The following is a 16,289-nucleotide window of genomic DNA, read 5'->3' as shown; positions in this document are numbered from 1 at the left end:
TAAGCTTATTGTACGACAACAATTGCACTCTCTAATCTTATATTTATTCATATGAGACGGTTTTAAAATGTTCCATGTCAATGTAATTTATGCCGTGCTGGACGTCCATGTAATGGTTGAAGATTTCACATTTCTTTGCCTGAAAAATACTCTTAAAAACATCTAAACGCCTCCGAACTGCTGTAACGTCCCTCTTGCATTGAAGCCTTGAAATTGTTCCGAAACTGACGCGCTGGGATCTCGTGCAAGGTTTAGCCTGAGAAGCCAAGCTTTAAAATATAAACTCATTCAAAACATTTCCTGACAATTTCTACGGTAATGTCGGGGCTTCGATACAAAGTGCACGGACGAGGAGTATTTGGACGTTTTGGACGAAGAAAATTTGAGCACCTTCCCCGAACTCATCACATCACAGTAACTCCGAAAAGACACAGATTACTCCGAAGCGTTTCCCGAACGTTGAGTAGAAAATGAGTTTGGGACAAACTAGTAAATCTCCAGTTCACCTGAAAATGCGAGGATTTGAAAAAAAGAAACAGCTGATAGTATCAGCATTTAAAGAAGAACAATTTATCAGAAAAATGACTTTTTTAACCAGTCATGTCGATTTCTTACGGGCATTTTACCCTTGGTTTTCTACCAGAATTTCCTTTCTGGTGTTTTCTTTGCAGTAGGGATGTGTTGCATCATACGAAAAGCATCAACTTCTGAGCTCTTAACATAATTCCAGGTAAGATAACTTTTAAAATGCGATCCAAAGCTTTCTTATCAACTTCAGATTGACGAGGTTACCAAGTGACCAAACTAGGACGAAAAACACGACGATCAGACGTCTTCAAACACCCTTTAGGTGCGACATTTTGGTTCAAAACATTCCCCAACGTAACGACCCAACAAAGAGGCTCGCGAGCATCCCACCTCTGACGCTGTTCATAACATGTGTACTTGAACATCGACATCTTACAGTCGAGTCTTGAGTTTGACTACAGTCGCACTGTAACCCTTTAGGCCACACGTGTCAAACTGGTCCAGAAAAGGGCCGAGACAGTGCAGGTTTTAGATCCAACCATATAGTTGAACCAATCAGGCGCCTGGATACAGTAATCAATTGATTGTCAGTCAGGTGTTGCTTGTTTAAGCCGACACCTGATTCGTTAACTCATGTCTGCTTGACTGGTTGGAACAAAAACCTGCACCGTCTCGGCCCTTTTCTGGACCAGTTCGACACTCCTGCGTCTAGGCCCTTCTAATTCTGCTGAGTCACTGTTCAGGACCCTGGTTAACAACCCCCCCCTACACTGTGCCCCCCACTAATCTGACAGCCGAGTGGTCAGTGTGGGCGCTTCAGCGGCGCCTGTTGTTCTTCAGGACTCCTTTCCACGCCGACGCATCCCCTCACGCCGCATGAGGAAACGTTTCATCTTCCATTTCTTTGTTTTTCTCATGGGGGGGGAATGATTGCGCCGCGGAGTGGAGGCGTTCTCCGCTGGAAGGATGTTGATTTGAATAAGAATCATTTTTCGAGCTCACTCCTCAAAATTGATGCCTCGCAGGAAAAACCAGGGCGGATTCGTTTCGGCCCTTTTTTCCGCGCCGCTGTTCCTCCTCCCCTCTTTCACGGAAGTTTTTTAACGCCCGAGGATCGAGGAGCTCCAGGTTGCGAACTCCCTCATCCCGAGAAATAAATAAAAAAAAAAATCCGACCGCCGCTTTTTGAAAAACGTGGTGATAAATGTTGGATGTCGTTCTCTCATGTAATTCCGCAGAGGGAAGTGTTTTCATGTGGCAGAGAGGCGGAGAAGGATGTGTTGTTATTTTGAGCTCCCGGGTTTAAAGACTTCTCGCTGGCTGTCAAGCTGGCGGTCCCACTTCCTCTCCTCCATCACTCCATTATTAATCACAGACGTCCAAGACTTCAGGAGGTGATGACGGCAAATTCAATCTGATCAACGGTTCTTCTCAGCCTCCATCATCCTCCAGTCTGGAAGGTTTTCCTCGTCGCTGTTTTTCCTCACCGACGACTTTCCATTCACACGAGCCCAAAAACAACATTTATTAACAATTTATTTGCATCTCGTTTACACTTTTTTTGAAACTCCAGCCAAAAGTGGAGAGTTTTGAAAACGCTGTTCTTGTTTTTCCATTTAAACTTAGTTTCTCAATGACTTTTAGATCAAAATCATGCCCGACTGAACTTAAATCAAACATTTACACAGATCCATGCGGTCACAGCAGGCACCGAGTCTGGTTCTGCTCGATGTTTCTGCCTGTTAAAAGGACCATTTTTCAAGTTCCTGTTCTCTAATAAACTGAGTTAAACTGTGAAATGTCCTCAGATACCTTTTTACGATTTGACACTTTAAATAAAATTGAATTAAATCTGCCGTAGCCGATTATTATTAATTCTTTAAGGAGAGGTTTTTGTTTTTTTTATCCAAAGCCACTTGAGAATTAACAGTGAATTAATGAAGTTAAAATCAATTTAGCTCAATTTTTAATGTCATATCATTCAAAGAAAAAGGTTGAAAAAAGAGAGTTTTCACTCATTGATGAGGAGAAGAAGAACAAGGTTGTTATCTTTTCATTTCGGAAAACGTTTGAGACGAAATTATCCTAAATGTACGGCTTTTGTGAAAAAAGTCTCATTTGTCTTCAAACTTATCTCTACATGTTCCTCTGACTCACTGGTCATCTTCTCCTCAATTAATTAGCCCTTTTTTTTAATCTTTTACTCTCTCTCGAATAATTATTTTAATCATTTGAACAAGAACGAGAACCATTTCTTGATGAAAGTTTTAAACCAAACATCTAATTATTCATTATTGATAATGATGCTCTTCATACTGATTTCAATTTCTTTAAAATAAAAGAATTCTAAATAAAAAATAATCATAATTTAACATATCACCGCACAACACTTGCGCTTTCTTTTACAAAGACGGACAGCAAACGACATCTGTACACACTTAATATTGCGTTTTCTTTTTTTTTCATGGCACTGTATCGCGTTTGTTCATTTTTGTGTTGCATTTTTACTTTGACTGCTGGGGGGCAGCAGTCGTAACATCAAGGGGGAAAATAAATCCCACGTGATGACTGAGGACAAGAGGATACAGATGCAGAAAAGCAGATGTTTGGACATATTTTTGGTTTGAAAAAATATTAAAGCATTAAAGACTTCATCAAGAGTCATGTGGTCTGTAAATCCTGCAACACCAGAGTCAAGTACTCGACAATACTACAAATAGAATACAGCTCCTGCAGTATCGGGAAGTGTATTCTGTGTGCAAGAGCTAATCAAACTCTCAAAATACTTGTATTGTTGTCCCTCATTAAAACACACACTTTCATTCATTCATACAATCTTGTATCAACCAAGGGTTGCGCAATCATGTCCCACTTTCCAAAGGAAACGCCGCCGTGAGCAACAACACACACAAGTCATTTTAAAAGTCACGTGACAAGGCAACGTTCAGTCCCTATTTGCCCTTGACTTCCGACTCCTGTGTCAGTCTGTCCATCATCCTACGGACCCTCCTCTCACCTTGGATCCCTCCATCACTCTTACATCACACTCGTCCAATCAATGTGGGTCTCCATGAATCCACCCTTTCTCTTTGAACCCAGCGGGGGGGGGGGGAAGTCAGCAGGATCCACAGTTGGAGCCCCCCCATGTCGAAAGTACCTTTTATCACACGTGCACCGTCGTCACGCGTCGACGAATCGAAGCGCTGACATTTAAGAGAGTAACCGACAATTAAATCACGCGCAGGCAACAAACAAAAAAACCCAGCCGCCGTCTGGTAAACAGCTTCCCTTCATCCACGCCAGGGTGTGAAGTTGAACTCTTGGCAGCAAGTGTAGCAGAAAAATCATGAAACACACACTTCGGAGCAGAGCGAGAGAGCATCATTAAAATCAGAAGTTGTCGGCGGAGCCTGAGATGCAACGTCTCCACGGCAGCGCCCGCCTTTGATAGAGTGGGAGCCCACTGGGCATCGCAATCCTTCACGCTGGGCAGCGCCGAGTCCATTACTCCAGAACCGGCACTGCGGATCTACGGGCGGGCGGAGGAGGGTCACTAATAAAAAACCTCGGCAATTTTCTCTGCGACAACTTGAAAGCCGGGGATGAGGCGTGCGGCTCGCGGTGGACAATATGGCTTATCTTTGCTTTTGTCCTTTTAAACCCGAGGAGGTGCCGGGAGGAGCGGCGCGCCCCGATGCCGTGGGAGGGCCGGCTTTGTGCCGCAGGGGAGGTGTAGGGGGGTACGGAAAAAAAAGTACGTCGGTTTTTATCATCCCGGGGGGAAGCGACGGAACATAAAGGGGGGAAGACGAGTCTTACATCCCGGCGGCTCCGTCCGTGTAATAGTTGAGCTTCTGATAGCGACGGGATCAAGAGAAGCCTGATTATTCTTTGTCATCTTATCGGGATTGAAACGGATCCTGTGATTCGGCTGCGGCGTCGTCGGCGATAACACTTCGTGCTCCATCACGTTTACAACCCCGTGTGGACCGAAGCTGCAACTACACCGCTTGATCAGAGTCAACCAAGAATGAAGAGCCTTTTTTTCCCCAAATTCTTTAGGCATATCGTGGACACTTTGTCACCCTCTAGTGGATGTAGCGTGATGTAACAGTAGTTCATGAAAGCACGTGTGTTGGCAAAATTAAAATCACGCTCTGTGGCGTTTCATCTTTTTTCCTTTTTGTTCATCAAATCATTTTATTTTTTAAAGTTGAATTTTTAAGGTTGAATTTGTTTAATTTTTTTGAAATGATTCCAATATTTTTCACAATTAATATTTTCTTAGATTTTGATATATTTAGTCCAATAATTTAAAAAAAATGTAAACTTTCAAAATGTAATATATAATATATAAAATATTATTTTTTAATTGGTAGCCTTTTAAATTCTATATAAAAATGTTCGATCTTTATTTTAAAAACATTTGTAAATGTACAATTTAAAAGTTGTATTATAGATAATAGACACTTTTGTTTTATTACGACAAAGTTGTTACTGGTTCTGAACAGACTCACAATATAAACTGCCTCGACCACAAAAAAACTTAAAAAATAATAAAAATGATTTCAATTCATTTTGGACCCTCAAATACACAGTCAAACTTAAGTCGGTTAGAACAGTAAACCCGACCACAAAAATATCACAAATTAAGTAAAAGCTAATGGAAGTTTCCCTGTTGAAATATGAAAAGGTTAAAAAAAAAAAAACTTTTGCTGCTAGCATCGTGTTAATGCTACACAAAAATAACACTGAAGAGAAGCGTTCGATTTAAGCACCCACGCCTCTCTCACACACACAGAATGTTGAATTTGCTGCTCGATTGATAACGATATTAATGAATTAAAAACACAAACGAAACAAGAAAAACTGCTTGAAGAGATCCTGCTGCTGTGGTGGAGAAATCAAGCTCCACCTCTGTTAAATATAGCCCTACACTGGATTTACGTACGTTTAAACCAACCATTCGTAAAAACAGAAAATCCCAGATTTTTGCCTGAGGCCAGACATTTACATTACAAGCGTCCCACAGAGAGTGACCCACATTCTTCCCGGTCGGCAGCGACGTGGCCTCCTCCTGGAAGGCAGTGTTGTCTTCCTGGCGTCACCCTCGGCGTCTCGCCATCTCCCCCCCAACCTCCCCGCCGCCTCCCCCCCATCTCACCCTCGTCAGCGACGGCTCATCTTCTCTCGCCCCGTGTTGACGGCGGATGTCAGAGCATCTCAGCGAACGAATGTTCAGGATCGTGTGACTCAGGCAAACGCTGTCGCCGCCACGGGCCGCCTTGTCAGGACGGATCGGGCGACAGAACGAGCTATCAGTGCTCGTCTCGTACGAGGAGGTCAGTCGAGTGTCGCTCGCTGGAAAGTGACTCCGCCGTCGTCAGGGTTGGATGAACAACAATGCGTTCCAGAGGTCGTTCCGGGGTCAAACTCGTTGTGTTATTGAACTTCTAGATGCTACGAGCTGCGTCCGGATCTGTTGTCACATTAACCCTTGAGTCATGAATCTGATTTATTTTGATTCTACGGATGTGTACTTTTCTGGCGATACTATACGTATCGGGATACTACGACACGATATATTGCGAATAATTGCGATACTGTAGTAACAAGATTCAAAGATTCACAGCGTTTATTGTCATAGGTACTAGGTACCATGAAATTCTTACTTTGTACCCCCAACAAAAGTGCACAGTAAAAATAAACATATATATATATATATATATACATATATAAATAACTATATATACATTTGAAAGAATAAAATATCTAAAAAAAACAGAGCAACAAAAGTTCAAGTAGGGCAAATAGTGCATGAGGTAAGTAAGTAAGTAAGTAATATTTATTTGTATAGCGCTTTTCCAGACCAGGGTCACAAAGCACTTAAACAATCAAAACAATACTCAAAAAAGTACATATTTTAAAGATCAAGTTAATACTGAGAACAACACAGGAAGATGTGGTTTTAGCTGTTGAGGTATCTGATGGCGGTTGGAAAGAAAGATGTATTTGTAGTATTGTGTTGGAGTACTTAGAGAGTGACTATTGACGGAGTCGTAACTGCTTTCATTTGTTTTAAACCAAAATATGTCCAAACATCAGCTTTAAAAGCTGCTGGAGTCGACTGTATCCTCTTGTCCTCAGTGATTACAGGCAGCTAAATTACCAGACAAAAAAACCTAACCCTAACCCTGTTAAAATTGGTTAATTGTAAATGAAAAGTATATTTTTTACAAACTTACAATTATAAATAATAGAATCATATTAACTACAATAAAAATACAAAACAAATACAAATTTTGATATATGGATAAAATGCTGTTTAATACTTGGATGGTATCACAAAAATGATTGTGATTTTTCAAGTATTTGGATATTTTCTTACATTCCTACTCAAAGTACTAAAACACAAGAGACTTGTTGTTCCCATCGATCATTTTTAAGTGACTCAAATGAGTCAAACAAACGCAGCAAGATTTGAATCAATAGAACTGTTGACACACAAACTGACTCGTCATGAAGTGAATCATCCTACAGTTTGAATCACACAGAAGTCCTGATGAGTCATTGGTTGGTTCTCCGAGTGAGTCGATACATTTGAATGACTCAACAGGAAGAGCTTCTAACTCACTGACAGTCGAACACAGTCACTGTTAAAAATATGGTTCAAGTCCCTAAATATCCGAGTGAGTCATTGATCCGTTATCAAAGAGATCAACAATGGCTGGTGTTTGAACACACGTGACCCGTGGCACACGCACTCATGTGTTTTTAATGGCCTGACAGATTGTCGATCAGCTGCCGAGACGGCTTGTGTGCGTTTGTGTTTCCCAACGTCGACACAAAACTCACTGATCGCTCGTTACGAGTCGGTCTGCGAAGCGACAACAACACGAGCGTCTTTAAATATTTTACAACAGCTCCAGCACGGCCGCCCGCGGGGAGGATATCGGAGTTTTTAGCAGAATAAGCAGCGAGTTAATGCTCCAGAGATTCTGTTTCCGACTGGATTGTTGAACTTCTGCTGAACCTGTTGCATCAAATATGCTCCGACTCACATGGAGAAGAAAAAAATGGCTATTAAGCAACAATTTAATCTTTAATCCTTGATCAGCTTTTTCGGATTTATTGCATTTTATTCACTAAAATAGCTTTTTATTGTTTGCTAATGTCACTATTTAATACTTGTGTATTATTAACTTTCATCTTTTGTTTTTTAGAATTATTAACAGAAGTTTTTTGACCCCTAAAGGTAAAGAAATACAACTTAATTAATACAGTATTTATGCTTTTTTTTATTCCTAATGAAATGTTTTCTTTAATAACAATTGTAAATATGAACAAAATATGACCAATTTTTTTCTATATTTAAAGAAAATATAAAAAATGTGATAAAAACAATCATAATAATAACAATAACAATAGTTATTTGTTTTCACAAACAAACAACACACATACACACAATAAAAACAGGCGCACAGACACACATATAAACACAAAACAGACACAATACACACAATAACAACACATTCACACACATACACAAAAAGCACATGCTCACAACACATATACCCAACACGCACACTCTCATACATGCACACAATCACAACACACACACAAAACACACAACAAACTAGCAACACGCAAACAAAACACACTAGCAACATGCACACATATAAGAGGACACACAAACACACACAAACAAACAATACAGAACACACACATTAAACACACACACAAAACACAAAATAAACACACAATACATACACAACACACACAGCAAAACACACAGACACAACAAATAAAAAAACACTACACACATACAACACAACACAACACAGAGAGATCAAATACACACAACAAACACACACAAACAACAAACACACCACACACTCAACACATACAACAGACAACAAATGACAAAAACTAAAATCACTACACACACAAAACAACACAGACAAATCAAATATACACACAACAAACAAACCCACACAAAACACAGACCCAACAAACACAGACAAATGAAATACACACACAACAAACACACACATTCAACCCGCACACACATCACAGACAGATCAAAGACACATTCAACACCCAAACAACAAACACACACACACACACAACACACTGGAATGTAAGTTATTAATAAAGTTATTTCCTCAACAAAGATATTTGTTCTTCAAGAAAACACGTGGCGATCCTTGTGTTCCCAGAGAAGCCGTCAAAGAGGGAACTTGAAGGCTGAATAATCACCAGGAGGGTAAAAGGTTGTCTCAGCGATTCTCTGCTTCATTATCCAAACAATCAAAAGTCTAATCGATGATTTCATTTCTTTGGGTCAGAAAGTTTCAATCAGAGTCCTGCGGAGACGGCGGGGGAGCGAGGAGACACGGTGATGCTGGTAAATGCGTGCGCCGACCAGAATTACGGTAATGGAGTTAACGCTGGGTTCCATCAGTCGACGGCTAATGCTTCCTCCGCTCGCTGCCTTTGTGCCCTCGAGCACGGAATCATCTCCTGCCGCAGCGAGACGAGGGGAGGAGTCGCTTGGACTTTTGGAAACCGACATCCACCCGAGAACATGAATAAATAAAAGTGTGAACTTTCCCTTCGAGAGAAGAAGCTTTTGTCTTCTAGCTCAGCTCTTTGTGACTCTCTTTCTTACCCTCACTCGTGAACAAGGTCTCAACATACTCCTACCGTGACGAGACGATTATTTTTCCCTGAGAACCTTAGAGTAGCTGATCCTCATCCCTGCTTAAATAACTGATGCCTCCTCACTTAGATTATGATCAAAAGAGCTTAACATTTTTGGAAATTACAAGTAAAAAAAAAATCACTAGAAGAATTATAATCTTATTTAACATCTGAGTATTAACACTTTAATACTACATTTAATTATTGAATGATTAACTTGATTTTTTTTAAATATTTTAATATTAAAATTAATTATTATATTTCAATTTATATTCTCAATAAGGACCTTTTCTTAAAATATGCATTGATTTTGATTGAATACACAAAATATTTGACATTAAAAAAAACACATTTTCTAAATTTTTACATATACATCAATATAATATATATATATATATATATATATATATATATATATATATATATATAAATATACAGTATATGAACGAAAGTTTCTTTCAACATTTAACATTAAAATGTATTTATATATTTCTTAAAAACGTTAGGTTCACAGTAAACCTTTAATTTAAAACCCAATATGAGATAATAACAATTTTTAATTTAAATTGTATTTTTAAGGTTATGTTTTTGATTATTTTAAATGAATATCGAAGTGAAAATATTTATAAAAGAATAAAAAAAAATGTACAGTATATCACATATAAATATATATAAATATTGTTTATAAACAAAATATAATTAAATGAAACAATATAAAGAGAATCATTTGAAATATTATTTTAAAATGTATGGAGTTGAGGGTGCAACTTTAAGGTTTTATCTTTTGGCTCAGCTCTTTTTTTCTTCAACACCACAAAGACCTAGAAATGCTTTGTCCTCCCTTCGTTCTTGAACAGCCTGCAAGTCCGCTCTCGACCACTAGGCGGAGGTTTACAGAGAGCGACTCCCCTGTAACTTTGAGTCGACGACACTAACTCAGGAAAACAACTCAGGGATCAACTCGACTGCAGCAACAATATTAAACAACCGTCTGTGTCTCGACTCCTGTCTTCAACACTTCCTTTTCCTCTCTTGAAAACGAGTCTGCTGCTTTTATTCTAAGATATAAAATGATTGACTCTTCTGTCGGAGACATTTTTTATCTTTGGTGGATTAAACGTCGACGCCAGTGGAATAAACAAAAAGATTGTGAATCACAGTTTCAAAAGTGTTAAATTCATCTCAATTAACTACCAAAACAAACGTTTCATTTTCAGAAAGTTGAAATAATTAAAAAGTCCAAACTTTTAATGAAGCTGGACCTAATTAGAAAACAACACGTGATATAAAAAAAAAGGTAATTATAATTAAAGGAAACCTGGAAAGAACAATTATATTAACACTCAAAGTCCAAGTATTGACAATTAAATAATCCCTTTGATTACTGAAGGAGTTCTATTGTATGAATAAAACAAACAAAAGGTGTTTTAAAAAAAATACTAGGTTCTTGTTGGTTATTTTCAAATAATATTTTGATTTGTTACATAAAAAAACAACAACAAGAAAACGGGAACGAGAGATGATGGATTAAATAATAATACGAAGAAAACCTATTAAATTATTATCATAAAATTAAAAGATGGATTCTGTTCATGTCGTTGATTTTAAAACCATCAAACAAACATCGCCAGTTTTTAACAGACTTTTATTTATTATTACTCCCTTCTTTTTTTTTTTTGACTGACAATTATTTAGTAAAAAATATTTATTTTAAATGTTCTTATCTGTTTTTTTGTAGATAATTAATTATTGTTAGTGTTTTTTTTATATATATTTATAAAGATTATTATCATTATAATTATTAAAAAAAATGATATTTCCTCTTTTTATTAGTTTGTTTCCCGACATTGTTAATGAATACATAAAATAGTTTTATTCTACGCCAATCAACTTAAAGTTAAAAACTCTTCTGGTTGTAATTTGTTGACGGACCCTAGACGAGGACTTCCCCCTAGACCATGTTCACGAGCTCAGTGATAAGTAAAAGTCGCCATATCAATGACATAACTTGAAGCGGGTCCTGAGGTTGGTCTACAGTGATAAGAGAAAAAGGACTTACTTGAGGCTGAACTGTTCCACGCTGGAGTTGGGCATCAGGTAGAGGGAGATCTTCAGGGTCTCTCCCGGCTTCAGCGGCTTCTCGGGCAGCCGGAGGAACATGTTCTTGTCCAGCTGCTTATCCACCAGCAGCTGCTCCTGGCTAGCCTGGTACAGGCTGATACTGCCGATGCGCAGCAGGGGGTGCTGCGACGGCGGCTCCGCTCTGGACCCGGCCCGGTGGCCCTCGTTGCACCCGCCGTCCAGGTTGGGCTCGTGGAGCGTGTAGTAGAGCTCCGCCTGGAGGGTCTCCGTGGTCAGCCCGTCCAGGATCCCGTCCCCGGCGCCTTTCCTGCGACCCAGCGGCGCCACGTTGGCGTTGAACCAGGACGGCGGTAAATCCAGCTGGGCCAAGCACTGGGCCAGGTTCCCTTTCATGCGGCAGGAGGTTTTGATCTCCCGGACGTCCCGGAAGGCGTGCAGGCGGACGCAGGGCAGCTTGTCCTGGGCCCTGAAGTCGTCCCAGTCCCGGCCCGCGATGTAGAAGAACACCTGGACGGTGGGACCGTTGGAGAAGACCCGCGCCTGAACAATGAACGCTCGCACCTTCCAGTTGACGGTCAGCTGCCCCGGGACCTCCAGGGGACTGGCCGGCTGGAGCAGCTCCTTGGACACGGCCTGGTCCTGGGCGTAGGGCCCGAAGCTGATGTTGATGGCCGGGAGCTCTTTGGTCTGGAACACCACGAAGCTCTCGGAGCGCTGGAGCGGGTGTGAGGCGGAGACGCCGCCGGTGCCGCCGCTTCCGCCCGGGACCCGCCGATCCGACGTCCGGGTCTCGCGCAGGAAGAAGGCCAGCTGAGCGTTGGACATTTTGAAGTTGGCGGGAAGGTAGATGCTCGGCGGCGACTGGCTGGAGGTGACGGACGGCGCACTGAGGAGGCCGTCCGGGCTGGTGGGCGAGACCTTCCCTGCGAGGGCTGAGGACAGAAGAGACGCCAGATTACACTTCGTCCACAAGTCATGTTCAGAAGCTTCTTTTTCTTCAGTTCATCGTCACAAACGTTGTTCTTTTGTCAAATATTTCCAATGAAAACACAAGATTGTTTTGCACAACCATTTTTTCTATAAAAATTGAGTGTCATTTTTGAAAGACGAGTCGCACGATTGTCTTCTAAAAAAATCCAATCAACGTTTTTCTTTTCACTTTACTTCGGCATTTGTAATGAATTTATAAAGATTTTTTTTTCCAACTCTATGTATTTTTTGCCATGACTTTCTTTCTTTCAGAAAACTTTTTTGACATCGCTTCTTTTTTTTTTTACAAATTGCAAAATACTTTATTTTCTGAAGCTCAACACTGAGTCTGGTTCTGCTCAAGGTTTCTGCCTTCTAAAAGGGAGTTTTTGTTCCTCGTCAGACTGTGATTCACCCATTGTTGAATTGGATCTGTTTTTCTTAATTAAAAAGTGTCTTGAGATAACTTTGTTAAGATCCAACTTTAAATAAAGTTTCATTGAATTAATGCAGTCAATTTCTTTGAATAAAAAATGCAGGTGTTTTTTTTAGCTTTAAATTAAGTGTTTTATGCTTAATCTATTAACAACGCGCTTCGATCATGACAAAAATGATATGATGTTGTTTCTTTTTTCATAAGTAACTTTCATAAATATTTTTTTAATTCACATCTTAAATCTATAAACAGTGTACATCGATCATGACACAAATAAATGCGGATTCGATTTTTAAACACAGGTTTATATAAAAATGTTTGTTTTTTTAATTCAGGCCACTTTTCTCATAATAATCTATTATGCTATTTCTTTTGGAAGTTTTTAAACTTCAATTTAGAATTTTCTTCTTTTTTTGCAACAACTACAGCTGATTTTAATCACCTTTATTTTTCCACAGTTGCTTTTCTTTTTTTAAATTTTATTTTTACTGTTCAGGTTTTCTTTCTTTCTTTTTTTTAAATCTTTTTTTTTAAAACTGCAGATATATTTTCTCTGAACTTCTATCTTTTCAAGTCATTGTTTATGATTTAAATTAATTAATCTTCTATTTTAACGTCTAAACAACGTGCTTCAATCATGGCAAAAATATGCTTCTTTTTTTTTTTTATATATAATTGTATTTTCTATAAACTTATTTTGTTACACGTTTTTCTTTTATTAAAACAACTTTTTTTTCTTTTTTAGTCAATCGTTTTAAAACATCAATTTGAAGTTTCTGACCATCTTTCAACAGCAATAATGTCAAGTATCATGTATTTATTTCTATTCTCCTTCCATGTCACCACTTGTTCGCTGCTACACGTCTCTGTGTCTCTGAGGTTCACCATCGTGTAAAGTCTCGTGGGAATAAATCCGAGTTGATATTTTATCAAAGCACGTGAAGGGGTTTCGGACTCGTGGGTCGTGGGTCGGGGGGTCTCCGCTCGTGCGGGGGGTCAGGGTCACCCGCTCGTCACACCAGCAGTGAATGAACGAACCATCGCGATCACTCCTGGAGCGAGGGTCTCACACACACGAAGAAGAAAGAAGAAGACAAAAAAGAAGAAGACGTACTCATCAGAACCAGCAGGAACCACGCGAGCCGGTCCCGCAGATCCAGACCCAACATTTCAACTCCCATATTCCAAACGTCATCCAGATCGCATCTTTTTTTTATCCAATAAATCCCAAAACTCCAGCGGTAAATAAATCCCAGCGACAATATTCCGAGTGTGAGAGAGAGAAAAAAAAATCGCTCCTGCGGCGACTTGAACTTGTTGAAAAAAAACACACACTCACACACACACACACACTTCCAGCAGCGGCAGATCCCAGACCAGAGTGTGTGGCTCCGGGACGGGACGGAGGGACCCGCCTCCTCCCGGCCGGTGGGCGGGGCTTGCGGGACAGACAAAGCGACAGGGACCGCCCACCTCTCGCCACACCTTGTCTGAGAACACACACACACACACACACACAGACGGATTCATCCTCAGTGGACGTGTCCAGGCAGACTCTTCAAGTGTGTGTGGGGTGGGGGGGGAGGAAAAGGGGGAGGGATGGGGAGGGGATTTGTTGCATGAATGCCCCCAGGCTGGGAAGAGAGGGAGAGTAAGGGAAGGGGAGGGATTAAGTAAAGATTATTGATGAATTAGCCTTGCACTGCTTACTCCCCCCCCCCCCTTATATTAGCCCCCTAGCCCTCCCCCTGAGAATGAAGAGGGATGCCGGTCAGAGAGGGGGGCGGGGGTCTCGGTCTCCAGCGTGTGCTTGGAATTCCCATGATGCAAGTGAAAAGCGAGGGATCCGTGGACGAGCGTGCGAGCCCGGGCCCCGTAAACTGAATGACAAACAGCATTGGCAACAAAAGGAGTGGGGGAGGAAGGGGGGAGAAAAGGGGGGGAGCACTTACAAATGAGCAATCGTCGCTATGGCGAGGAGGACGAGAGGAGCCACTCAGAGGCCGGTTTTTAATCGACCCGGACTCGCAGGAATTTTCGAGAGAGAGAGAGGCTTCATGTTTCACGAACAAGAAGCGTCGACTGTGACATTCCACGAATTCCGGCTCTTTCCCCCGAAATCAGATCAATTCTGGAGTTAAAAAGCTTCTTAGCTCGTCCAGTGGAGCGTGGTGACATTTTCAGTACCGACTCCGGCCAGTTGGGGGCAGTATATCAAGCACTATAGAATTCAATTAGACTTAACTTTATTGATCCTTTGGGAAATAACGGTTTAAGAACAACTAGTATGTCGCGTTGTAGCTTCTTAGCTCGTCCAATGGAGCGTGGTGACATTTTCAGTACAGACTCCGGCCAGTTGGGGGCAGTATCTCGGGCACTATCATATTCAATTAGTAAGTAAGTTAGTAATATTAGACGTAACTTTATTGATCCCTTGGGAAATAATGGTTTAAGATTTACAAATAGTAATCTTAGGTTGTAGCTTCTTAGCTCATCCAATGGAGCATGTTGACTTTTTCAGTACAGACTCCAGCCAGTTGGGGGCAGTATCTCAAGTACTACCATATTCTATTAGTCGTAACTTTATTGATCCTTTGGGAAATAACGGTTTGAAATCAGATAATATGTTGTGTTGAAGCTTCTTAGTTCGTCCAATCTAGCATGTTCACAATTTCAGTACAGACTCCGGCCAGTTGGGGGCAGTATCTCAAGCACTATCAAATTCAATTAGTCGTAACTTTATTGATCCTTTGGAAAAATAACGGTTTAAGATAAACTAATATGTTGTGTTGTAGCTTCTTAGCTCGTCCAAGGGAGCATGTTCACATGTTCAGTACCGACTCCGGCCATTTGGGGGCAGTATGTCGAGCACTACGACATTCAATTAGCCGTAACTTTATTGATCCTTTGGGAAATAACGGTTTAACTTATAGTATATATAAAGACGGACACACTTCATCCTGGATTGAATTTTAAACACGTAAAAACAACCTGCCCTCGTGGGGAAATAAACAAATGATTATTTTGGTATTAACAAACAGAAAAAGAGTGTGAAAAAACAAATAAAATCGAACTTGAATTATTTTTAAATAATTAAGTTTTAACGTTTATTTTTGGAGGAAATAAACAAATGATGAATTGGTATTAAAAAAAACAACAGAAAAAGAAAAAAAAAAGAAATATAATTGTTTTTTAATAATATATAAATAACATTTAACTTGTAGGTAACATAAACAAATTATGATTTTGCTACTTAAAAAAAGAAAGAAGGTGAATCTGCCAAAGGGGTCTAAAGTTATTGGAAAGTAAAAAGGGTGGATCAGAGTCTCTCGAATAATAAAATATGTTTTAATAAAAAGGTAATATAGGAGGACAAACACTGTTGCATCAAAAACAATAACAAAACAATTAAAATCCATTAAAGTTCATTCATAACAATCACCAACTTGAAGTAATTTTACCATTACAAGGTCAGTAGTCTTTAATTGTACCTCAGTACACAAATAAAATACTGCTCTTTAAAATCACAGTGAGAAATGTAATATTAAATATTAACATGAAGAGTTGCAGA

General features: G+C 40.0%; 1 protein-coding gene across 1 annotated transcript in view; it reads right to left on the bottom strand.

Annotated features, from left to right (window-relative positions):
- The window catches only part of tmem132e (transmembrane protein 132E), a 98,234-nt gene extending 84,169 nt beyond the window's left edge, over nt 1-14,065 (bottom strand). The window contains exons 1-2 of the mRNA XM_087806840.1: nt 13,833-14,065; nt 11,291-12,245 (exon numbers count right to left, since the gene is read on the bottom strand). Coding sequence (XP_087662966.1) covers nt 11,291-12,245; nt 13,833-13,899 — 1,022 coding nt within the window. The 5' untranslated portion in view covers nt 13,900-14,065. The remainder of the gene's footprint in view (nt 1-11,290; nt 12,246-13,832) is intronic.
- Between the last annotated feature and the right edge of the window lie 2,224 nt (nt 14,066-16,289).

The sequence above is a fragment of the Callionymus lyra genome, chromosome 14 (genome assembly GCF_982586985.1).
Source record: "Callionymus lyra chromosome 14, fCalLyr1.hap1.1, whole genome shotgun sequence".
Lineage (NCBI taxonomy): Eukaryota > Metazoa > Chordata > Actinopteri > Syngnathiformes > Callionymidae > Callionymus > Callionymus lyra.
The sequence above is the reverse complement of the archived record's forward strand: the minus strand, read 5'-3'. Positions and strand labels throughout refer to the sequence as shown.